The sequence below is a fragment of the Papio anubis genome, chromosome 2 (assembly GCF_008728515.1).
Source record: "Papio anubis isolate 15944 chromosome 2, Panubis1.0, whole genome shotgun sequence".
NCBI classification, from domain to species: Eukaryota; Metazoa; Chordata; class Mammalia; order Primates; family Cercopithecidae; genus Papio; species Papio anubis.
In genome coordinates, this window is record NC_044977.1 from 105,252,709 (window position 1) to 105,277,497 (window position 24,789).

Below are 24,789 nucleotides of genomic sequence, written 5' to 3' on the forward strand. Positions count from 1 at the left end.
TGCATTGAGTTAACTTAAATGTGTAAAAAAAAAAAAAAAAAAATACAAAACACTTTTAAAAATGTCCTTTGGTGTTGGCCATTTTCCTGCAACAGCCTTTAACTGGAATGTCTTAGAAGTGAGCTTGGGAAAGTAGGGTTGTGGCTGGTTTCTTTTTATTCGTTCTGGGCTCCTTAGGCAGCTTCTCTTTTTAATAGCCTGCCACTTGTTGCTGTCCTTATCCTGAGAGGAAGGAAGGAAGACTACAAGTGGCAGTAAGAGGTTAGAGAATGACCCGGTGGTAAAGTGCGTGTGTAAGCGGGAAGGCTGGAGGCAAGAGGGTAACAGGCTGGGAGAAAACCATTCCCCGTATCTTCTAGGCCACCGACGCCTGGAGCCAACCCTGTTAGGTAAGGTACTGAAAATATGCTGGGCTTTTTATTACTTTTACCACCCCCAAGCAGAGAGGCTCAGGGGAGGAGCAGACATGCAGCACAGGGTCTGCTTTGAAGTTTCTTAGCCACAGTGTTTTTAAACATTTTATAAAAAAGCAAAACAAACATTCCTTACTGCTGCGTCTATCTTCTGAAGATGACAACAGGTGGCAGATCTCGTCCACCTTAGCCTAGTTAGCATTTAATATGGCTACAGGAAAGCGCCCCTTACTAGCGGGCTCCTCCCCCAGGGCTCTGTCCTCTAGGCTGCTCCACACTCCTTTGCCCACCTTAGGCTAGTAAGGTCGGGGCGCACATGGACTGTTTCTTAGCCCTTTCCCTAGGGGGCCAGGGAAGACAAGGAATTGCTTGTCAACTGAGACATGTGAGGGGTGGCAGCGAAGGGCAGAAGTAGGAAAAGCAGCAGCACAGCAAGCAGCAGGCCACTTCCTGGGCGCAGTTACTAAGGCACGTGACGGTGGTGAGGTGGATCCTCAGGACGGGGCTGGAGCTGCCTGCTCTGTGCTTTTTGGCTTCCCCTCTGTCACCACAAACCCAGAAAGGGGTAACCTGCCCAGACTGCCAGTGACCAAATGGGCACTCCCTGGCATCTTAGCAACTCTGCTGCCCCAGGCCTCTGTGGGCAGCAAGAAAGCTAGAGCTAGCTGGGATAAAACCCAGGAAGTAGCATGCAACTTCCCCTTATACTCCAGAAAAACAGAAAAAAGACAAGGCCAGAAAGGCTGATGCTGGAAGTAGGAAATGGGAACTTGCATGTTAGGAAGACAGTCATAATCACCCACTTTCCTTTACTCCTGGCGGCACCCCTCCAGCAGGGAAGTTTGTTGAGGAGGCGCCGCCACCTGATTATACCCACGTCGCTGACCAGGGGTTTTTATCTAAGAACTGTCCCTGGGGCAGCCTCCAGTCTCCTTAAGGGGGATGGGAGATGCTGTTGGCTGAACAGGGCCAACAAATGCAGGTCCCTTTAAGGGTAGAGGAAAGGAGGGCAATGGGTTTTCTATACGGGGAGGAAAAGGCTCCGGTCCGTCCTTATCCTCACTAGAAAAAATGTCCTCCTTAGGCCCCTCTACAGAAGGGACTGAAGTAGAGAGAGGAGCACCGCCCCGCCCCCGCTGTTCTGGTTCCTGTTTTTCCTCACTAGAAAAAATCTCGTTATTCACCATAGAAGGGAATGAAGTGGGGAGAGGAATCTCTCCCTTCAAATCTTCTGAATTCTTTTCAGGTGGAGATAATGGGCCGTCTAACCGCGATCTGACAGATAAAGACGATACAACGCCCAGGTGGTCAAAATAGTAAAATTAGTAAAACGACCTTGTTCATGTCCTCTTTTCAGGCAGCGACCTACCTGCTCCCATAGCTCTAAATCTAAGGTTCCTTGATCAGGAAACCAAGGGCATTCCTGCCGAATTAAAAGCATGAGCTTGTGTAGAGCTCCAGGCTCTACAGTGCACTGGATAGCCTTAAGTAGCTGTTGCACTGTTAAAAAATACTTTCTGTTCTTTGGTCATTTCCTGACCCACGGTAACCCAACCCCTGATATTTTACGTGTGGGTCGCGTCCTCCTGATGGGAGTCAGGACTGTCCCTTACCGGGATTCCCCGAAAATTGATGAGCTGGCCTCCTTCACACGGAACTTCAAGGCGATCATGTCGGGGCACCACTTGCAGAGCTTATAGCTTGCAATGAATGCCACGAATGAGTTCTCAGACAATTCCAGCTGAGCGGGGCAGGGGGTAACTCTTCTTTTTTTTATTATTATACTTTAAGTTCTGGGTTACATGTGCAGAACGTGCAGTTTTGTTACATAGGCATACACGTGCCCTGGTGGTTTGCTGCATCCTTCAACCTGTCACCTACCTTAGGTATTTCTCCTAATGTTATCCCTCCCCCAGCCCCCCACCCCACAACAGGCCCCAGTGTGTGAACAGACACTTCTCAAAAGAAGACATTTATGCAGCCAACAGACATATGAAAAGATGATCATCATCACTGGTCATTAGAGAAATGCAAATCAAAACCACAATGAGATACCATCTCACACCAGTTAGAATGGGGGGTAGCTCTTCTAAGAGAGTCCGCCCCAGCATCTGTCCACCAAGTATTTATTGAAAGGGCTTGTTAAACCACAAACATCCACTAGATGGCTTTTTTGAGGTCAGGTCATGAGGCACCTGTGGCCTTGTAAAAACACTCAAACTGCATTCTCAGGAGGCTGTTTTCAGCGTTCCTTATCACACCACACACTCCACTCCTTGTCCTGTTTTCAGGGTCGAGTTTCATTCTCATGCACAAATAACATACACACAGCGCCTCTGTATTTTTCCATGCCCCGACCTCAAACGCCTTGTACATAAGCTTGAATATGTTGCCCTGCACCCCCACAGTTGGCATCACAGGCATGAGCCACCATGCTGGCCTATATTAGCATTATTATTACCACTTTCATTATTAATGTGTCTGTCTTCTTGATGTAAGGAGCATGTTCTATTTCTTCCTTATTTCTTGTACTGAGAGCTCTAGAAATGTTCGATCAATGAGGGACTGATGAAATGAAACGAATAAATGGAATTGGGGAAAGTTACCCTTATCTCTTTGCAGGATATGAATTGAAGAAACTCGCTTATCTTTCCAAACTTGGAATGAAAGTGAGAAATGGCAGGGTCACTGATATGGAAGGGAAGGCAAAAGGGTGTTATAGTGAGTCATATGCCAGCTTGGAGCCCTAGACCTGGGCAGGTGGGGACACAGGTCACCTTTCTTGGCTGTCAAAACAAATGAGAGTTATAAAACCTCCACCCCTTAGTTCCATTACACTTCATACCTGTTTTTCCTGTCCATGTGTTTGGAAGCTTGCCTGTACCTTTTAAATACGCTTTCTGTAGCAAGTGACTTCTAGGTTTAAAAAAGAAGAAGAAAAACCCAGAGGTAATACTAGATTGGAAAATAGGAAAACTGGTATTCTTGAGTTGTAATCAGGAGGTCACAGAATTGAGAAAATCTTAATTAACTGATTGGAAATGAAGAAATGCTTTTTCTTAGAGTACCTTTGAATAAATGATTTCAAATGATTAGGAGTTGACTCATCTTTTAAAATTGTGGAAAATTTTTTCTTTTTTTTTTTTTTTGAGACTGAGTCTTGCTCTGTCACCTAGACTGGAATACAGTAGTGCAATCTTGGCTCACTGCAACCTCCACCTCCTGGGTTCAAGTGATTCTCCTGCCTCAACCTCCCGAGTGGCTGGGATTACAGGTGCCCGCCACCATGCCCGGCTAATTTTTGTGTGTGTGTATATATATGTGTGTGTATATATATGTGTGTGTGTGTGTGTGTGTGTGTGTGTATATATATATATATTTTTTTTTTTTTGAGATGGAGTTTTGCTGTTGTTTCCCAGGCTGGAGTGCAATGGCACAACCTCAGCTCACTACAACCTCTGCCTCCCAACCTCTGCCTCCTGGGTTCATGTGATTCTCCTGTCTCAGCCTCCTGAGTAGCTGGGATTACCGGTGCATACCACCACACCTGGTGATTTTTTTTGTATTTTTAGTAGAGACGGGATTTTATCAGATTGGTGAGGCTGGTCTCAAACTCCTGACCTCAGGTGATCCACCTGTCTCAGCCTCCCAAAGTGCTGGGATTACAGATGTGAGCCACCATACCCGGCCTGAAAAACTTTATTCTGAAATAATTTTTGGGTCGGGCATGGTGGCTCACACCTGTAATTCCCAGCACTTTGGGAGGCCGAGGAGGGTAGATCACTTGAGTCCAGGAGTTCGAGACCAGCCTGGCCAACATGGCAAAACCCTGTCTCTACTGAAAAATACAAAAATTAGCTCTGCATGGTGGCGCATGCCTGTAATCCCAGCTACTTGGGAGGCTGAGGGGCAGGAGGATAGCTTGAACCTGGGAGGCGGAGGTTGCAGTGAACTGAGGTTGCACCACTGCACTCTAGCCTGGGCTACAGAGCAAGACGGTGTCTTAAAAAAAAAAAAGTAAAAGAAAAAAAAAAAGAATTATTGGTTCTCAGAAAGTTACAAAAATAGGTGCAGTGGCTTGTGCCTATGGTCCTAGCTACTCAGGAGGCTGAGGTGGAGGATCAGTTGAGCCCAAGAGTTGGAGGTTGTGGTGGGTGACAGGGTGAGACCTTGTCTCAAAAAAGTAAAAAAATAAAAAAATAAAAAAATAAACAAAACAAAAAAATTGACCCTGGTTGACAATCCGCAGACCTCATTTAGAGTTTCATATGCAAGTGTGTGTAGTTCTGTGCTATTTTATCACCTTTCCACCGCCACATAGCCGCTACCACAATTAAGATACACAATTGTTTCATCACTAAAAGATGATTTTCACTAAAAGATGATTTTTTTTTTTAAGACAGAATCTTGTTCTTGTCACCCAGGCTGGAGTACAATGGCATGATATTGGCTCACTGCAACCTCTGCCTTCTGGGTTCAAGTGATTCTTCTGCTTCAGCCTTCCAAGTAGCTGGGATTACAGGCACCCGCCACCATGTCCAGCCAATTTTTGTATTTTTAGTAGAGTCAGGGTTTTACCATGTTGGCCAGGCTGGTCTCGAACTCCTGACCTCAGGTGATCCACCTGCCTCAGCCTTCCAAAGTGCTGGGATTACAGGCATGAGCCCGGCCAACTAAAAGGTTCTTTTACAGTCATATCTATTCTCCTCTCCTCCCTGCCTCTCCTCTCTCCCATTCTTGGGACTGTTTTATGTTTTCTTATATTTGATATTTCTCACTATTGTAAAAAAATAAGGGACAGTTTCTCCCATTGATTTTTGTGCTGTTCTGAATGCCTAAAATAGAAAGGAGCACAGTTAAGAAGTTAGAGACCTTCTGTGCCCACCAGCAGGAAAATCATTAATAGTAACACAAAGAGGCCAGGCACGGTGGCTCATGCCTGTAATCCCAGCACTTTGAGAGGCCGAGGCAGGAGGACTGCTTGGGGCCAGGGGTTTGAGACCAGCCTGGGCAACACTGCGAGACCCCATCTCTACAAAAACATTAAAAAATTAGCCGGGCATGGTGACATGTGCCTGTGACCCCAGCTCTTCAGGAGGCTGAGGTGGGAGAATCTCTTAAGCCCAGGAGGTCAAGACCAGTGAGCTGTGATCGAGTCACTGCACTCAAGTCTGGGTGACAGAGTGAGACCCTGTTTCAAAAACAACAAAAACGACAAAAAGTAGCACAAAGAGTCCTCCCAACAGAAATGATTCCCATTCCTATAACTGGATAGTTTCCAGAAAAATGTACATTAGCTCCATGTAGATAAGCACTTGGCATGGTACTGAAAACTCATAGGACCTCAACAAATATTTATCAGGCAAATACACTGATTGAACAGGGAGCAAGGCATTCCCTAATATGTTCCTAAAAGAGATGTGAAACAAGTCTCCATTTGTTCCAGAGGGCAGTTGTTTTCAAATTAGTAAAGCTTACAGAAATAAAAGCAAATTTTTTCCTCTAAACTAAACAAAAGCTGAGCGAAAAATAGACAGGCTTACAGGCTATCTCTTTGGTTTTCCTTTTTTTGTTGTTGTTGAGACAGAGTCTCACTCTGTCACCCAGGCTGGAGTGCGGTGGTACGATCTCGGCTCACGGCAACCTCCGCCTCCCGGGTTCAAACAATTCTCCTGCCTCAGCCTCCCAAGTAGCTGGGATTATAGGCCTGTGCCACCATGCCTGGCTTACTTTTGTATTTTTAGTAAAGATGAGGTTTCACCATGTTGGCCAGGCTGGTCTCAAACTCCTGACCTCAGGTGATCCACCCACCTTGGCCTCCCAAAGTGTTGGAATTACAGGCGTGAGCCACCGCGCCACACCTGGCCTATTTTGTTTGACTTATTCACAGTTCCTTAATTTATTTCTTCAAGCAGGAGACAAAACGAAAACCAAAGGCAGGCTGAAGTGGTGACTGAAGTCTCTTAGCTGAAGCACCAAGACTTAGGGTGCCCCCCAGTCGTAAAAATCCCATCTGAGTCTCTCTTCTCAACACTGTGCTGGCTGCCTTCTGCTGGGAAGGAAAGGTACAGATGTGTGGCCAGCTAGATAATAACAACAGTTATCAAGTTGCCAGAGCGCTTACCTTAGCACAGTGCTAAGGACTTTAGCTGTAATATCTCATTTAGTCCATATAACAACTCTGTGAAACGTGTGATTTTATTATCTTCATTTTACAGCTAAGAAAACAGACTTTAAGAACCTAAATGTTGGGTCAGGCACGGTGACTCACGCCTGTAATCCCAACACTGAAAGGCTGAGGTAGGAATATCACTGGAATCTAGAAATTCTGAGACCAGCCTGGGGCCATGTAGCAAGCATCCCATCTCTACAATCAAAAAATTAGCCGGGCGTGGTAGCATACACCTGTAGTTCTAGGGAAGCTGAGGCAGGGGGATCACTTGAGCCTAGGAGTTTGAGGTTACAGTGAGCTTGCGCCACTGCACTCCAGCCTGGGTAGCAGAGTGAGACTTTGTCTGGAAAAAAAAAAAAAAAGCCGCGGGCCGGGCGCGGTGGCTCACGCCTGTAATCCCAGCACTTTGGGAGGCCCAGGCGGGCAGATCACAAGGTCAGGAGATCGAGACCATCCTGGCTAACACGGTGAAACCCCGTCTCTACTAAAAATACAAAAAATGAGCCGTGCGTGGTGGCGGGCGCCTGTAGTCCCAGCTACTGGGAGTCCCAGCTACTGGGGAGCCTGAGGCAGGAGAATGGCATGAACCCGGGAGGCGGAGCTTGCAGTGAGCCGAGATCACGCCACTGCACTCCAGCCTGTGTGACAGAGCGAGACTCCACTCCGTCTAAAAAAAAAAAAAACACAAAACTTAAATGGTTTGCATAAGTCTACACAACTAAGCTAGTGGAAGGGATTTGAACTCAGGTTAATATAGTAAGTCAGCCCTAGGCAGTCTTGGCATTCATTAGATCTGACGTGTGAAACAGAAATCTGCACACGATACTTTTAAAACCTCCCAGGTGATTCCGATTTACTGACTTCTTGGGAAGCATTGCTAGAATCTACTTCCGGCAAAGGAATCTCCTGCTATTCAAATGATGTGGGAACATGAAGAGAACTAACAGTTAAACTTATATGAGGGGTACTATTACTTCACAAACCCATACTTCAGGTAGACAATGCTAAATGACTAATTGCTTCTGCCTGATGCTTTGGATGAAATGTATTCTTAAGTTGTGTCTTTATTATTTATTTATTTATTTATTTAGAGACAGGGTCTCACTCTGTCACCCAGGCTGGAGTGCAGTGGTATGATTTTGGCTCATGGCAACTTCCTGCTTCCCAGGCTCAGGTGATCCTCCCACTTCAGCCTCCTGAGTAGCTGGTACCACAGGTGCACTAAAGAATGTTTGTATTTTTTTTCAGAGATGGGTTTTTGCCATGTTGTCCAGACTGGACTGGAACTTCTGGGCTCAAGCGATCCACCCGCTTCAGCCTCCCAAAGTGCTGGGATTTCAGGCATGAGCCACCGCGCCCAGCATGTTAATTTTTAAAAATTATTTATTATTATTATTATTTTTGAGACAGAGTCTCGCTCTGTCCCACAGGCTGGAGTGCAGTGGTGCGATCTTGGCTCCCTGCAAGCTCCGCCTCCCGGGTTCACACCATTCTCCTGCCTCAGCCTCCTGAATAGCTGGGACGACAGGCGCACACCACTAAGCCCGGCTAATTTTTTTTGTATTTTTAGTAGAAACGGGGTTTCACCATGTTAGCCAGGATGGTCTCGATCTCCTGACCTCGTGATCCGCCCACCTCGGCCTTTTAAAGTGCTGGGATTACAGGCGTGAGCCACCGTGCCTGGCTTATTTTTAAGCTCATCAGACCACTAGAAGCCTGAGTTAGTGCTGCAAGCACTCTCATCAGAAAGGGAATTAAATTACCTTGGAGCTATGCAGCACAAGTTTAGTTACCTCTATCACTGAGATGCATAGATTCTGGCATGGCTCTCTATTTGAAAGTTTTCTATTTATTTTTCCTTTTTATTTATGTATTTATTTTTTGAGACAGTCACTCTGTTGCCCAGGCTGAAGTGCAGTGATGTGATCTTGACTCATTGCAACCTCTGCCTCCTGGGGTCAAGCAATTCTTGTGCCTCAGCCTCCTGAGGTAGCTGGGACTACAGGTGCGTGTCACCACCCCTGCTAATTTTTGTAATTTTAGTAGAGACAGGGTTTCGCCATGTTGGCTAGGCTGGTCTCAAACTCCAGACCTCAAGCAGTCCTCAGCCTCCCAGAGCGTTGGGATTACAGGCGTGAGTCACCGCGCTGGCCTATTTTTCCTTTTTAAAAAAGAACTATTAGAGATGTAGAAATTCTAGATAGGAAGAAATACAAATAAAGAGATACAATACCAAAAAAAGTTTCCTTTAATCTGAAGCATACATATATTTTGGCAAAAGTAGATATATAATTGGACCTAATAAAATGTTCTTAATAAAATCTAAAGACTGCCCTATGATGAATGAGTGTATGAATTAATGTAAAAACTGGTTTTGTATATACAGGCCAACAGATACAAACTGGATTTGTTATTTCATTCACAGGAACCAAGGGGGAAAAGATCTCAAGTCACACTGGATTTCAACACACCAAGCCAAACAACTAATAAACCGCCCACAAAGAATGAAACTATTCTGAACTCGTCATTCTGCAAATGCAGATTATAATACTAAGATATGCATAAAATTTATAAAGTAGACAGTAACTGACCTTTTATTGAAAAGAGGAGGAGTCAAAGCTCCTGAAAGGGTTGGGACTGCCTGCAGTCAGTCCCTAGGGAACTTCCTGTTGTCACCACACCTCTGAGTCGTCTGAGCTCACTGTGAGCAAAACTCCGCAGTGGAAACTCTTAAGCCTCTGCAAAGTAAATCATTCTTGTGAATGTGACACACGATCTCTCCAGTTTCCATATGTTGAGATTCTACTTATTCATCAGTTTGATGTGCTTGGCAAGATCAGGTAGGTTATTTACTAACTGGTTTTCTTAACTGCTTAAAAAATAGAATTAGTTGTGTTGTCATTTTGCATGTCATCATTCTACTTCCTTCAGTGAACTTTTTAAGTTCCATAGAGTCGTTTTTAAGGAAAAAGATATAGGAAGCTTGTATCATTTCCTTAGCTTTTCCTTAAAAAAAAAAAAAAAAAAAGATACAGGTTAGATGAACTTTCTAATCCTGAAAAAAAATTCTCAATAATAAAAGAAGCTACTATGTCTTCAAATTAATTTCTTCTTATGTACAACAATCAAATCTGCTGTAAAATCTAGAAGTCTTATTTTCTTTCTTAGTCTTTATCTATGCCTTTCTAGTTCTGTGAAATGAGATGATTTATTTTCTGGAAATATAAAAATTTATCTTGTATTTAATATATCGAGGGTTGGTTTTTATATTTTCATACATCGAGAGTTTATTTAAATTATTCTTAGAGAAAACATAATTTAATATAGATAAACTACTTGGAATGGTTCCTGGCATACTTATAACTTAAAAATTGTTAATTATAATGAGGAAATCAAAATTTAAACCCTAATGTACCTGATAATGTAACAAAAACAAAGTGAAATGCTTAAAAAAATAAAATTCGACACTTTGCAACCTTTTTAAGTATTCAGTTTTGTTTCAGATAGCTATGGTAATGAAGGTTGATATAATTTTTTTGAAGGGCAAAGGGTAAATATGTTATATATTCAGACCCATAAAAATGTTCCTGTACTTTAAGCTAGTAAAACCACTGCTGGGAATTTATTCTAAATGAATAACTTTTAAAAGAGAAAAGCCTCCTATGCAGAGATAAGTCTAACTATATTACTTGCAGTAACTTGAAACTAGATATAACCAAAATGTTTCTACATACAGGAATGGATAAAAGACAGTATATCAACTTAATTTTTTTGAAGTAGCCTTTAAACTAATTCTGATGCTATGCAGAAATAAGCAAACATTTTTAAAGTAACACCAAGTAGAAAAAGTAGAACTTAAATTTGTTGGTAAACTATGATTACAACTATGTTAAAATCATGTATGTATGCTTGTGAATGAAGTTTAGAAGGGAAATGGAAAAATAGTATTAGGATTTCTGGCCTATAAATTTTTCTTTATATATGGTTTTGAAGTTGATTTTCTAGTAAGTTAAAATCATAGCAATGATGATATTTTTAACTGAGAATTCGACATTTTAAAGTATATGTTTGTTATCTTTTTTTTTTTTTTTTTTTTTTGAGGCAGGATCTCACTCTGTCACCCAGGCTGGAGTGTAGTGTTGCGATCTCAGCTCACTACAGCCTCTCCCTCCCTAGTTCAAGCGATTCTCCTGCCTCAGCCTCCCAAGTAGCTGGGACTACAGGAGTGCACCACTGCGCCTGGCTAATTTTGTATTTTTAGTAGAGAGGAGGTTTCACCATGTTGGCCAGGATGGTCTCAATCTACTGACCTCGTGATCCACCCACCTCGGCCTCCCAAAGTGCTGGGATTACAGGCGTGAGCCACCGCGCCCAGCCTATTATCATTTTTAAATTAAAAAAAATGAGCATAAATGGCCAGGTGCAGTGGCTCACGCCTATAATCCCAGCACTTTGGAAGGCCGAGGCGCGTGGATCACCTGAGGTCAGGAGTTCAAGACCAGCCTGGCTAACATGGTGAATCCCGTCTCTACTGAAAATACAAAATTAGCCGGGCCTGGTGGCATGTGCCTGTAATCCCAGCTACTCGGGAGGCTGAGACAGGAGAATCTCTTGAACCTGGGAGGCAGAGGTTGCAGTGAGCCAAGATGGTGCCACTGCATTCTAGCCTAGGCAACAAAGTGAGACTCCATCTCAAAAAAAAAAAAAAAAAAAGAATATAAAGGTAGAGGTATCTTAAGTGGGTCAGGGCCAACCCTAACACAAAAACATGGGATGGCTTGTGGGTACCTTCTTCCAGTCTTTCATTATACATCTCCATTTATAAAGCTGAAAAAACAGCAACTTAATTTTTTTGTGACCTTCCTTTTCCTTAGCATCTTCTCAGAAGTAAAGTCTTGTTTTACATGATTCTAGAAGACTGTCACTGCTGCATGATAGAATCTCAGCAGACAGAGACACAGAAGAATAAACTTCTGTACGTAGAAGGAAAAAAATAGTATAGCTGTAAGCTAAGTCTAGTCTTCTCAGTGTCTAGGAAGCCATAAACTTGGAACTTTCATTAGGGAGGGTGTTGGATAATATTCATCTGGTAGCAGACATTATTAATCTCAAATGCATGCACTTTCTGTTTTTCCCTTCTGCTTGCAGTCCAAAAATTACCAAGCATTAAAATGAGCTTCAGAAATCCCAAGGATACAAGTCATTCAGTTTCAGAGATCTTTGTTTTGTTTTCTAATCTTTGTGAAACCATGTTAGGAATGTTTGCCATAATCTTACCAGTGAACAAAGCAACAGCTAACAAACTAAAGTACACTAGAATCCCCTGAGGTCTTGATTAAAATGCACTCCACCTCCAAAAATCCAAACTTAGTAGGTCTGGAGTGAGATCCTGGAATCTACATTTTAAACACTTTTCTGGTTGGTCCTAGGGGCTCACACCTGTAGTCCCAGCACTTGGGGAGGCCGAGGCTGGAGGATCGCTTGAGCCCAGGAGTTGGAGGCTGCAGTGAGCTATGACTGTGCCTCTGAGTAGCCATTGCACTTCAGCTGGCTGAACAAGACCCTGTCTCAAAAATTTTCTCACCCTGTCTGTATCTGGAACTTACATGCACATACCATTGTGCCTGGCCTGGAACCTGCATTTTTAACAAGCCTTCAGGGTTTTTCAGCTACAGGTGGTACAACAAACACAGGTTTTAAAATATTGTTCTAAATTAAGGCTGCTTGACATAAGTATTTTTTAAAGTTACTCTGCTATCAATATTTTGGCCCTAGCAACTGTAAAACTAGGTAGATATTTTCCCAGAGGAAAGTGTTTAGTGCCAAAACCAGAATTATTTCCCCAGATATTTGTAATCCTCTAGAATGATTTAGAACTGTTCCTGTATGGTGACTCATCTTTCTCTAACAAGTTGGCAAAGGTGAATGAGGGGGTGTGAATGTGCATATTTATGCACATGATTCAGAAATGAGAATGAGAAAATCTGGCATCTCATTTATTTTCTCGGTTGCATCCTAAAGAAATACAGCCAGTGGTTAAAAGCAGACATATCCTTCCAATCAAGAGGGCAATCTGCCCATATGCTTCTTGCCTGTCTCTGCCCAGGGTAAAAAAGAAACAAATATTTTCTTTTCTTTTCTTTTCTTTTTTTTTGAGACGGAGTCTGGCTCTGTTGCCAGGCTGAAGTGCAGTGGCGTGATCTCGGCTCACTGCAACCTCCGCTTCCTGGGTTCAAGCAGTTCTCTGCCTCAGCCTCCGGAGAAGCTGGGATTACAAGCACCCACCACCATGCCCAGCTAATTTTTGTATTTTTAGTAGAGATGGGGGTTTCACCATCTTGGCCAGGCTGGTCTTGAACTTCTGACCTTGTGATCCACCCGCCTTGGCCTGACAAAGTGCTGGGATTATAGGTGTGAGCCACCACGCCTGGCGAAACAAATGCTTTACAAGGTTTGACCCTGTCCAACTGTAATCCTTTCACAATCTGGCTCAGGATGAGTTTTGTTTTGTTTTTGAGGTGGAGTCTTGCTCTGTCTCACCTAGGCTGTAGTGCAGTGGCATGATCTTGGCTCACTGCAGCCTCTGCTTCCCAGGTTCAAGTGATTCTCCTGCCTCAGTCTCCCAAGTAGCTAGGACTACAGACATGTGCTGCCACGCCCAAGAGAGGGAGTTTCCCTCTTGTTGCCCAGGTTGGAGTGCAGTAATGCGATCTCGGCTCACTGCAACCTCTGCCTCCCGGATTCAAGCGATTCTCCTGCCTCAGCCCCCCGAGTAGCTGGGGAGTACAGGTGTCCGCCACCATGCCTGGCTAATTTTTTGTATTTTTAGTAGAGACGGGGTTTCACCATGTTGGTCAGGCTGGCCTGGCTGGTCTCAAACTCAGGCGATCCACCCTCCTCAGCCTCCCAAAGTGCTGGGATTATAGGCGTGAGCTACTATGCCCTGCCTTCAGTAAATACTTTCAGGCAGCATCAAGTCAGTAAACCTGACTGTAGACCTCTGTTCTTTTTTTTTTTTTTTTTTTTTTAGACGGAGTCTCGCTCTGTCGCCCAGGCTGGAGTGCAGTGGCCGGATCTCAGCTCACTGCAAGCTCCGCCTCCCGGGTTCATGCCATTCTCCGGCCTCAGCCTCCCGAGTAGCTGGGACTACAGGCGCCCGCCACCTCGCCCGGCTAGTTTTTTGTGTTTCTTAATAGAGACGGGGTTTCACCGTGTTAGCCAGGATGGTCTCGATCTCCTGACCTCGTGATCCGCCCGTCTCGGCCTCCCAAAGTGCTGGGATTACAGGCTTGAGCCACCGCGCCCGGCCATGTAGACCTCTGTTCTAAAGAAGTTATTAATACACATCTGTCATGTTTGGGGGCGGGGTGGAGGGGAAGAAAGCTCAAGCACACCTTAGAAAGCAAAACTCCAGATTAAAAAGCAGTATGAGTCAGGGCTGTTTTACTTCCTGACTGGGCACTACACGTCAAGATTAATTTCATGTAGGACATGAAATTGACGTGAAATTCTGTCATATAGGACTTCTGTCATATAAGTTTGGAGGTCAGTGGACCAAAGGGTCCAAGGCACCTTCATCAACCACAGGTCTGAGATACCTTAGTTTTTGGGGACGGAGTCTTTCTGTCACCCAGGCTGCAGTGCAGTGGCGTGATCTTGGCTCACTGCAACCTCCGTCTCCCGGGTTCAAGCAATTCCCACCTTTGCTTATTGACTGTCGTAGAATCTCAGAACTTCCTCTCCTCTGTCCACAATTCTGTCTTCTTTTTACACAGATACCTCTTTGGATATGAATGAGGAGTCTCCTCTCTTTGAAGAGGTTTTCTCCCAATCAGAAATGTGGGAAATAAAATTAATTCCTCCAAAATGAGGTAGAAGCTAAGAAGCCAGAGCTGAGTGTGTAGCTGAGACAGCATAGGCAGCTTTTCTTTTTTTTTTTTTTAAGACAAGGTCTTAACTCTGTTGTCCAGGCTGGAGTGCAGTAGTGTGATCATAGCTCACAGCTTACTGCAGCCTTGATTTCCTGGGTGCAAACCAACCTCTCTCACAGGCTCAATGTAGCCGGGACCACCAGCACGTGCAACCACATATAGCTAACTTTTTGATTTTTTGTAGAGACAGGGTCTCACCTTGTTGTCCGTGCTGGTATCGAACTCTTGGGCTCAAGTGATCTTCCCACCTTGGCCTCCAAAAGTGTTGGGATTATAGGCGTGAGCCACAGCACCGGGCGGGAAATTTTTTTTTTTTTAATTTTTATTTTTGAGACAGTCTTGCTCTGTCGCCGAGGCTGGAGTGCAGTGGCACAATCTCGGCTCACTGCAAGCTCCGCCTCCAGGGTTCACACCATTCTCCTGCCTTAGCCTCCTGAGTAGCTGGGACTATAGGTGCCTGCCACCACGCCTGGCTAATTTTTTGTATTTTTAGTGGAGGCGGGTTTTCACCGTGTTAGCCAAGATGGTCTCGATCTCCTGACTTCGTGATCTGCCCCCCTCGGCCTCCCATAGTGCAGGGATTGCAGGTAGGAGCCACCGCGCCCAGCCTTTTTTTTTTTTTTTTTTTTAAAGAGATGGGTCTTGCCATATTGCCCAGGCAGGCTTTGAACCCTGGACTCAAGTGTTTTTCCTGCCTCAGCCTCACAAGTAGCTGGACTATATAGGCCTGTACCACCATGCTGAGCTTTAGAAATTTTTTTTTTTTTTTTTTTGAGACGGAGTCTCACTCTGTCGTCCAGGCTGGAGTGCAGTGGCGCAATCCTGGCCCACCACAACCTCTGCCTTCTGGGTTCAAGTGATTCTCCCGCCTCAGCTTCCTGAGTAGCTGGGATTATAGGTGTGCACTACCACACCTGGCTAATTTTTGTATTTTTATTTATATTTATTTATTTATTTTTGAGACAGAGTGTCACTCTGTCACCCAGGCTGGAGTGCAGTGACTGGGTCTCAACTCACTGCAAACTCTGCCTCCCGGGTTCAAGCGATCCTCCTGCCTCAGCCTCCCAGGTAGCTGGGATTACAGGCATGTGCCAACACACCCAGCTAATTTTTTTTTTTGTACTTTTAGTAGAGATGGGGTTTCACTCTGTAGGCCAGACTGGTCTCGAACTCCTGACCTTAAGTGATCCGCCTGCCTCAGCCTCCCAAAGTGCTGGGATTACAGGCATGAGCCACTATGCCTGGCCTATTATGATTATTTTACAGATGCAAAGCTGAGGCCCAGAGAGGTTAGGCAATTAATTACCAGAGGTCACATAGCTAATAGGCAGTGGAATTGGATGTCAAACCTAGGTCTGACTCCAAAACTCACGCTCTTTCCAAGGTGGTGTTTTGTTTTTTTGTTTTGTAGAGATGGGATCTCACTATGTTGCCCAGGCTGTCTCGCACTCCTCCCCTCAAGGGACCCTCCCAGTTCAGCCTCCCAAAGTGCTGGCATTACAGGTGTGAGCCACCCATGCTTGGCCTGTATTTGTGTTTAGGACATTAGACTAGGGTTGGCAAACATTTTCTGTAAAGAGACAGATAGTAAATATTTTCAGCTTTATGGACCATTAGTCATAACCACTCAACTCTGCCTTTAGAGCAGGAAAGTAGCCATGGACAATATATAAATGGGCATGGCCAGATTTGGTCTGCAGGAGAACATGCATTAAATTGCAAGAAAACATCTCAGGCACAGTTATGCTAAAGAAGTTACAGTCAGATTGCCCTGGTATCCTACCTGCATATGTTTCTTTTTCTTTTAAGAGATAGAAAGGAATAAATGATAATCATGCCTGTTCTAAATAGGAGTCTGAATTCCTTATCAAAGTATATTGGAAACACCACTCATCCAACTGTAATTTTCCAATGATCAACAGGAAATGGTATTTCAGAGTAATTGAATTTCAGAGTAGTTTGAAAAGGACAGGCAAAATTTCCCCTGTTTCAGATAAACTCTAATGGAAGAAGTTAAGCTTTAAAAACCACTTTAACATGTTCTGTGGTCACTGGTTATATGTGCTCTGTTGCACTACCTCTGAACAACCTTGACTTTGTACCATAACAATAAAATAACTCAAAAGGGTTTTGCTTTCTGAAGGCATACAAGTACCTGATGACTTCGGAAATACCAACAGAAATGACTATTTAAAGAATGAGGCCGAGTTCAGTGTCTCACACCTGTAATTCCAACACTTCGGAGGATGTGGTCTCTGCAGAACATGCTAACATGTTGATATTCATTTGTTCAATCAACATTTATTGATGCTAACTCTGAACCAGGCCCTGTTCTTGGCACTGAGAATACAATGGGTGGAACAGATGAATTATCCTGGAGCTTCTACATCAGTGGGGAGTTTTTCTGGAAAAAGGAAATAAGGCTTCAGGAATGTGGTAGGAAAAATGCAGTGATATAAAAAGGAGAAAATTCTTGCCCAGGCTCAGTAACTCATGCCTGTAATCCCAGCACCATGGGAGGCCAAGGCAGGAGGACCACCCAAGGTCAGGAGTTCGAGACCAGCCTGGCCAACATGGTGAAATGCCATATCTATTAAAAATACAAAAATTAGCCAGGCATGGTGGTGGGCGCCTGTAATCCTAGCTACTGGGGAGGCTGAGGAAGGAGAATCGCTCCAACCTGGGAGGCAAAGTTTGCAGTGAGCAGAGTTCAAGCTATTGCGCTCCAGCCTGAGTGCAAGAGTGAAACTCCATCTCAAAAAAAAAAAAAAAAAAAAAAAAAAAAAAGTGAGGAAAATTCTCCAGGGTGAAATTCAGTACAAGAAAATAGAATATTGATCTTTCCTGAAGGAAAGAATATGGTTCAAAGCCAGGTCATCATTTAGGCTAAGGAATTTATTCCCAGATACAAACGAATTTAGGGATTATATTAACCATGAACCCTCCTTAAAAAGATAGCAAGAGCGTCGGTCATGGTGGCTCAAGCTTGTAATCCTAGCACTTTGGGAGGCCGAGGCGGGTGGATCACCTGAGGTCAGGAGTTCGAGACCAGCTTGGCTAACACAGTGAAACCCCGTCTCTACTAAAAATACAAAAATTAGCTGCGCGTGGTGGCATGTACCTGTAATTCCAGCTACATGGGAGGCTGAGGCAGGAGAATCGCTTGAACCTGGAGGTGGAGGTTGCAGTGTGTCAAGATCATGCCATTGCACTCCAGTCTGAGAGACAAGAGTGAGAAACTCTGCCTCAAAGAAAAAAAAAAAAAAAAAAAAAAAGACAGCAAGAGCCAGTCACCTAGTGGTGAAGGGAGAAGCTTAGGAAAAGGACTCAGTGAGCAATGGACATGTACTTTATAGAACTAAAAGTACATAACTGGAGCAGTATGATTTCAGAAGATAATTACAAAAAAATAGAGATGGAGTCTTGCTATGTTGCCCAGGCTGGTCTCAAACTCCTGGGCTTAAGCAATCCTCCTGCCTTGGCCTCCCAGAGCACTGGGATTACAGGCGTGAGTCCAGAAGATAATTTTTATATCCAGCCTGTTCTCGTTATTTGTGTTAGTTATGCCCTATTAAGCAGCCTCAAACACTGACTTAGCAAATACTGAACCATTGCTCCTAGGGGAAGTACAAGGTTAGGTTTCTGCAAGCCTCTGGTCATAATATTTTTGTCAGCGGATCAATACATAACTTTCTGTGTGTTTCTGTTTAAAGGCATCTGATTTAATACATACTGTTGATTCATTAACATTGGACTTATGGCCAACAGCACTCTAACTCATGCTTGAATGAAGCTTACCTAACACATGTATTTTCTCTATAAGGCACATCATAGCCTTCTCCTGCTGAGAAACATTAGACAGCACTTCAGCATTATGCTTGGGCACCATTTTATTTATTTATTTATTTATTTATTTATTTATTTATTTATTATTTTTGAGGTGGAGTCTTGCTCTGTTGCCCAGGCTGGAGTGCAGTGGCATGATCTCAGCTCACTGCAACCTCTGCCTCCCAGGTTCAAGCAATTCTCCTGCCTCAGCCTCCCAAGTAGCTGGGATTACAGGAGTGCACCACCACACCTAGCTAATTTTTGTGTTTTTAGTAGAGACGGGGTTTCACCACGTTGCCCAGGCTCGTCTTGAACTCCTGAGCTTAAAGTGATCTGCCTGCCTTGGCCTCCCAAAGTGCTGGGATTACAGGCGTGAGACATCATGCCCAGCCCTAGATATATTATTTAGCTCTCCTTCATAAGTGAGAACACGCAGTATTTGTGTTTCTGCATCTGTGTTATTTCACTTAAGATAACGGCCTCCAGTTCTATTTATGTTGCTGCAAAAGACATAATTTCATCCTTTTTTATGAGTACATAGTATTCCATTGTATATATACATCATATTTTCTTTTTCCAATCATCTGTTGATAGACACTTAGGTTGATTTCATATCTTCGCTATTGTGAATAGTGCTGCAATAAACCTATGAGTGGACACCATTTTAAACAGTGAAATAACCAAGAAAAAGCACAGGAAGGCCGGGCGCGGTGGCTCAAGCCTGTAATCCCAGCACTTTGGGAGGCCGAGACGGGCGGATCACAAGGTCAGGAGATCGAGACCATCCTGGCTAACATGGTGAAACCCCGTCTCTACTAAAAATACAAAAAACTAGCCGGGCGAGGTGGCGGGCGCCTGTAGTCCCAGCTACTCGGGAGGCTGAGGCAGGAGAATGGCGTAAACCCGGGAGGCAGAGCTTGCAGTGAGCTGAGATCCGGCCACTGCACTCCAGCCTGGGCGACAGAGCGAGACTCCGTCTCAGAAAAAAAAAAAAAAAAAAAAAAGAAAAAGCACAGGAAGTGGTTGGGCATGTTGGTTCACGCCTGTAATTCCAGCACTTTGGGAGGCTGAGGTGGGTGGATCACCTGAGTTCAGGAGTTCGAGACCAGCCTGGACAACATGGTGAAACCCTGTCTCTACTAAAAATACAAAAAGTAGCGGAGCGTGGTGGTGGCCGCCTGTAATCCCAGCTACTCAGGAGGCTGAGGCAAGGAGAATCGCTTGAACCTGGGAGGTGGAGGTTGCAGTGAGCTGAGATCACGCCACTGCACTCCAGCCTGGGCAACAAGAGCAAAACTCCATCTCAAAAAAAAAAAAAAAAAAAAAAAGAAAAGAAAAGAAAAGAAAATGAAAAGAAAAAAGAAAAAGCACAGGAAGCAAAAAACGTGGCACTAAGTGACTGTCACCTAAGTGTCCGTGAAAAGGATACCTGTTTAGAGTGTGAGAGCTGAAACAAATAAGAAGGCAGAGTGTTGCTGTCTCTGACCTCAGCTGAGATCATGCATGTCAGGCAACACAATTTTTTTGCCATTCTACACATGTCCATGAATGACTGAAAAGGTTCCTCGAGTATTGATTTTGGGGTGATGAATAAATTTGCACATAAGAAATCCACAAATATGGCCAGGCACGGTGGCTCACGCTTGTAATCCCAGCACTTTGGGAGGCTGAGGCAGTCTGATCACCTGAGGTCGGGAGTTGGAGACCAGCCTGGCCAACATGGCGAAAACCTGTCTCTACTTAAAATACAAAAATTAGCCAGGCGTAGTGGCACACGTCTGTAATCCCAGCTACTCGGGAGGCTGAGGTGGGAGAATTGCTTGAATCCGAGAGGTGGAGGTTGCAGTGAGCCAAGATCACAACACTGCACTCTAGCCTAAGCAACAGAGTGAGACTCTGTCTCAAAATAATAATAATAATAAAAAATAAAACACCAAAACCAAAAAGAAATCCACAAATGTGGCTGGCTGGGGTGGCTCACACCTATAATCCCACACTTTGGGAGGCTGGGGCAGGAGAATCATTTGAGCTCAGGGGTTCAAGACCAGCCTGGGCAACATGGCAAGACCTCATCTCTACCAAAATTAAAAAAAAAATAGTCGGGTGTGGTGGCACTTGCCTGTAGTCTCAGATACTTTCAGGGCTGAGGCAGGAGGATTGCTTGAGCCTAGGAAGTCAAGACTGCAGTGAGCTGTGATCGTGCCACTGCACTCCAGCCTATGTAACAGAGTGAGACCCTGTCTCAACAAACAAAAAAAAAAAAAAGAAGAAAGAAAGAGAGAGAAAGAAAGAAAGAAAAGAAGGAAAGAAAGAAAGAAAGAGAGAGAGAGAGAGAAAGAAAGATCCAGAAATAACGAGAATCGACTGTATTTGACAATGGGAAGAGAATGCGTGTTTCTAGGGGTGTATGTATGTATTCTGAAGGAAGGATCAAGGAGGATTTGAGAGGCGATATAGGTGTATTAACTTTCTCATTTTTCTTGGTAGAGAAAGAGTTGATAGAACAGATACAGTAAATAGAACAGAAACTCTGTGACTGATATATCAATACACAGAGGCTTAAATATTTATTTTGAAACGATACAAGGAATCACCAGGTGAGCTAAAAATAATGTTATAACTAATAAAAATCAGAAGGTAGAAGTCCAGTTAGTGGAGAGAAGTATTAAGTGTGTTAATGTCCTCGTCACATATCACAAAGAATCATTAGATATTGTCTCAAGGTACTAACGCCAGGGCTAGAGTAGAGTCAGGAAAGAGCTGTTCTGACAAAGATCAGCAGCAGAGCACATGGCAGAAGTGGGCAGCGCACTCCGAGTTGGAAATCCAGTTTCCAGATGCCCAGAAATCCTTGCCAGGGGTTGCATGTTGGTAAATAATTAAGTGTGGACAGATGTATTTCAGTCTGGAACAGTTCTGCATGTAGTCTACTTCTGGCATACAGGTCATACATCTAAATTCCATGAAAAAGGATTTAAATTTTTTTTTTTCTTTGAGAGGGAGTCTTGCTCTGTTGCCCAGGCTAGAATGCAGTGGTGAGATCCTGGCTCACTGCAACCTCTGCCTCCCAGGTTCAAACAATTCTCCTGTCTCAGCCTCCCGAGTAGCTGGGACTATAGGTACACACCACCATGCCTGGCTAATTTTTGTATTTTTAGTAGAGACGGGATTTCACTATGTTGGTCAGGCTGGTCTTAAACTCCTGACCTCAGGTGATTCACCCACCTCGGCCTCCCAAAGTGCTGGAATTACAGGAGTGAGCCACCGGCCCCAGCCGTAAATATTTCATATAGAGTTATCAAGGTGTTTACCAGAAGAATTAAAACAAGCTATAAACTTCCCAATATGAGAAAGAATACATACATACAAAAGAACCCCCGAGAAAACAACAACAAAAAAGAAGAAGACAATCCATAAAGCAAAAGATAGTGAACCTAGAAGTCACTAACCCTGGAAAATATAGCATTGCAGAATTCAGTTCAGTTGTGTCCATGTGGGACCTCTGAGAAGATGGGGATGGATGTGTAAGAGATCTATTTCAGAGAGTGTGAAGGATAAAGGAGGAGGGAGTGGGAATAGGCAGAGGGAGGCTTCACACCATGATGCGGGCAGTTTGGCACCTGAGAATGGAGAGGAGAAAGGAAAAGTTGGGTAGGAAGAGCCTCAGACCCCAGCACAGTTCTGAGGATATTTCAGCCAGACTGATGGGGAATCCTTGAGCCAAAGTTTCCAAGTAGAGAGTGCCACATGGGACAGGAATGACCTGCCTGGCCTGGCTCAGTGATTGGTGGGGAGCAGCATCCTTCGGGAGCCATGGCTTCATGGGCTATCGGCCAACTCAGCTGTGCTTCTTCCAGAAGTTTCTCTGAAAGGCAGGTCTTAGGCACTTCTGTGGGTACCACGCCAAGTATATGTTATGCCAGTAAATGTAAAAGGGTATACTCATTTATCTTTTTTTTTTTTTTTTTTTTTTTTGAGACGGAGTCTCGCTCTGTCGCCCAGGCTGGAGTGCAGTGGCTGGATCTCAGCTCACTGCAAGCTCCGCCTCCCGGGTTCACGCCATTCTCCTGCCTCAGCCTCCCAAGTAGCTGGGACTACAGGCGCCCACCACCTCGCCCAGCTATTTTTTTGTATTTTTTTAGTAGAGACGGGGTTTCACCATGTTAGCCAGGATGGTCTCGATCTCCTGACCTCGTGATCCACCCGTTTCGGCCTCCCAAAGTGCTGGGATTACAGGCTTGAGCCACCGCGCCCGGCCTCATTTATCTTTTTTAAAGGATCTGAGAGTGGGTCATAAAACAAAACCCAATTTGATCCTATATATAAGATCCATAAAATGGGGCCAGGTGTGGTGGCTCACGCCTGTAATCCCAGCACTTTGGGAGGCTGAGGTGGGTGGATCACCTAAAGTCAGGAGTTCGAGACCAGCCTGGCCAACATGATGAAACCCCCATCTCTACTAAAAATACAAAAAAATAGCTGGGCGTTGTGGCGGGCACCTATAATCCCAGCTACTTGAGAGGCTGAGGCAGGAGAATCGCTTGAACCCAGGGGGCGGACGTTGCAATGAGCCGAGATCGCGCCACTGCACTCCAGCCTGGGCAACAGAGTGGAATTCCGTCTCAAAAAAAAAAAAAAAAAAGGTCTGTAAAATAAAGGAAATAAAGGGATTCAGAAGGTAAAAAGGATAAAGAGGCAAATGCTGATGAAAAGAGAGCCCAGTTATGATAAAAATATCATTTGAGGCTGGGCGCGGTGGCTCACACCTGTAAACCCAGCACTTTGGGAGGCTGAGGCAGGAGGATCGCAAGGTCAAGAGATCGAGACCAGCCTGGCCAACATGGTGAAACCCCGTCTCTACTAAAAATACAAAAATTAGCTGGGCATGGTGGCGCACGCCTGTAGTCCCACCTACTTGGGAGACAGGCAGGGGAATCACTTGAACCCAGGAGGTGGAGGTTGCAGTGAGCTGAGATCACACCACTGCACTCCAGCTTGGCAACAGAGCAAGACTCTGTTTAAAAAAAAACAAAAAAACAAAACAAAACAACAACAACAACAACAACAAAATATATATATATATAAAATTTGGTGGAATTAAAGGTAAAAGGGGCATATAAAGTTAAAAAGTACATAACACCTGAAACATTAAGTATAGGTAATAAAATTAAAAAACTACAAAAATAAAGCTTAATAGTTTGGGTAACTTGAATTTGCCCAACTGTGATGTTATCATACTTTGATGTTATGTTTTTATTATTTAAAAAGAATCCCCCATTGTTGGCATTTAGATACTCTATTTTCAGAGGATGCAAGAGAAAGAAGATTCCTGATTCCCAGACCAGACCAAGCTCCCTATTTAAGTTCTCATCTTACACTCTATCTCCTTTACATGGCACATATCACAGGTAGCAGTTTTATACTTATTTGTGTGTATTATTTCATTACTGACTGATTCTTCCTCTAAAATGCCACCTGACATAGATTCTAGGATAGAGTAGATTCTTTTGGAATGAATTGCACATATTCTCTGAGGATGAGAGATAATACATGTAAAGCTCTTATAATATTTAGTATTTAGGGGAACAAGGAAATCCATTTCACTCAATACTTATGATGGACTTCTCCAGGGGACAGTGCCATTACAAAAATAACTAAGACTTAAAAAAAATTATGTAGGGCTGGGCGTGGAGGCTCATGCTGTAATCCCAGCACTCTGGGAGGCCGAAGCAAGTGGATCGCTTGAGCCCCGGAGTTCAAGACTAGCCTGGACAACATAGCGAAAGCCTGTCTCTACAAAAAATATAAAAATTAGCCAGGCATGGTGGTGTGCGCTTGTAGCCCCAGCTACTTGGGAGGTTGAGGTGGGAGGACTGCTTGAGCCCAGGAGGCAGAGGTTGCATGAGCCGACATCGTGCCACTGCATTCCAGCCTGGGTGACAGAGCAAGACATTGTCTCAAAACACAAAATAAAACACAAAACCAGACAATTAAACAGTCCTCTTCTTGGGAAATGAATCTTTGTCTTCTCAAGTATGATCTCATTCAGATTAGTCTCCCCAGGATTCCTCTCTTGGGCAGATACGTGGCAAGTGAAAGATGACATAATTTCCCCAGGCCACCTGGTGAGTCAGTTGCACACCCAGGAACAAAACCCAGCCTTACTGATAGCTAAGAAGGAGAGGCTCAGCCCTACCCCAAGACACTTCCTGATCAATAAGAAGATGACTAACTACACAGGCAACTCTTTGCTCTGGGTCTTTCTCTACAAACTAGGCAAGTCCATGTTCCCAGGAGCATGCAACTTACAGGAAGAGGAAATGAAAGAGGCTAATGGATGGAGAAAATGTTTCCATCACAAGCATGCCTCACTACACATGCTACTTGATGCAGCAGAGTAAAAGGAGGATTGCGCGCATTTGGGGTTCAACATTAACCACCTGTT

The 24,789-nt window shown here is 44.2% G+C and overlaps 1 protein-coding gene across 2 annotated transcripts in view; it reads left to right on the top strand.

Annotated features, from left to right (window-relative positions):
• Positions 1 to 319: 319 nt before the first annotated feature.
• LIPH (lipase H) overlaps positions 320 to 24,789 on the top strand; it is a 63,821-nt gene continuing 39,351 nt past the window's right edge. Inside the window, exons 1-2 of one of the 2 annotated variants that reach the window (XM_003894718.5) lie at positions 320 to 389; positions 9,011 to 9,425. In XM_003894718.5, the coding sequence (XP_003894767.1) occupies positions 9,377 to 9,425 (49 nt within the window). In that variant the 5' untranslated portion in view covers positions 320 to 389; positions 9,011 to 9,376. The remainder of the gene's footprint in view (positions 390 to 9,010; positions 9,426 to 24,789) is intronic. The other variant, XM_003894717.5, reaches the window with a different exon arrangement.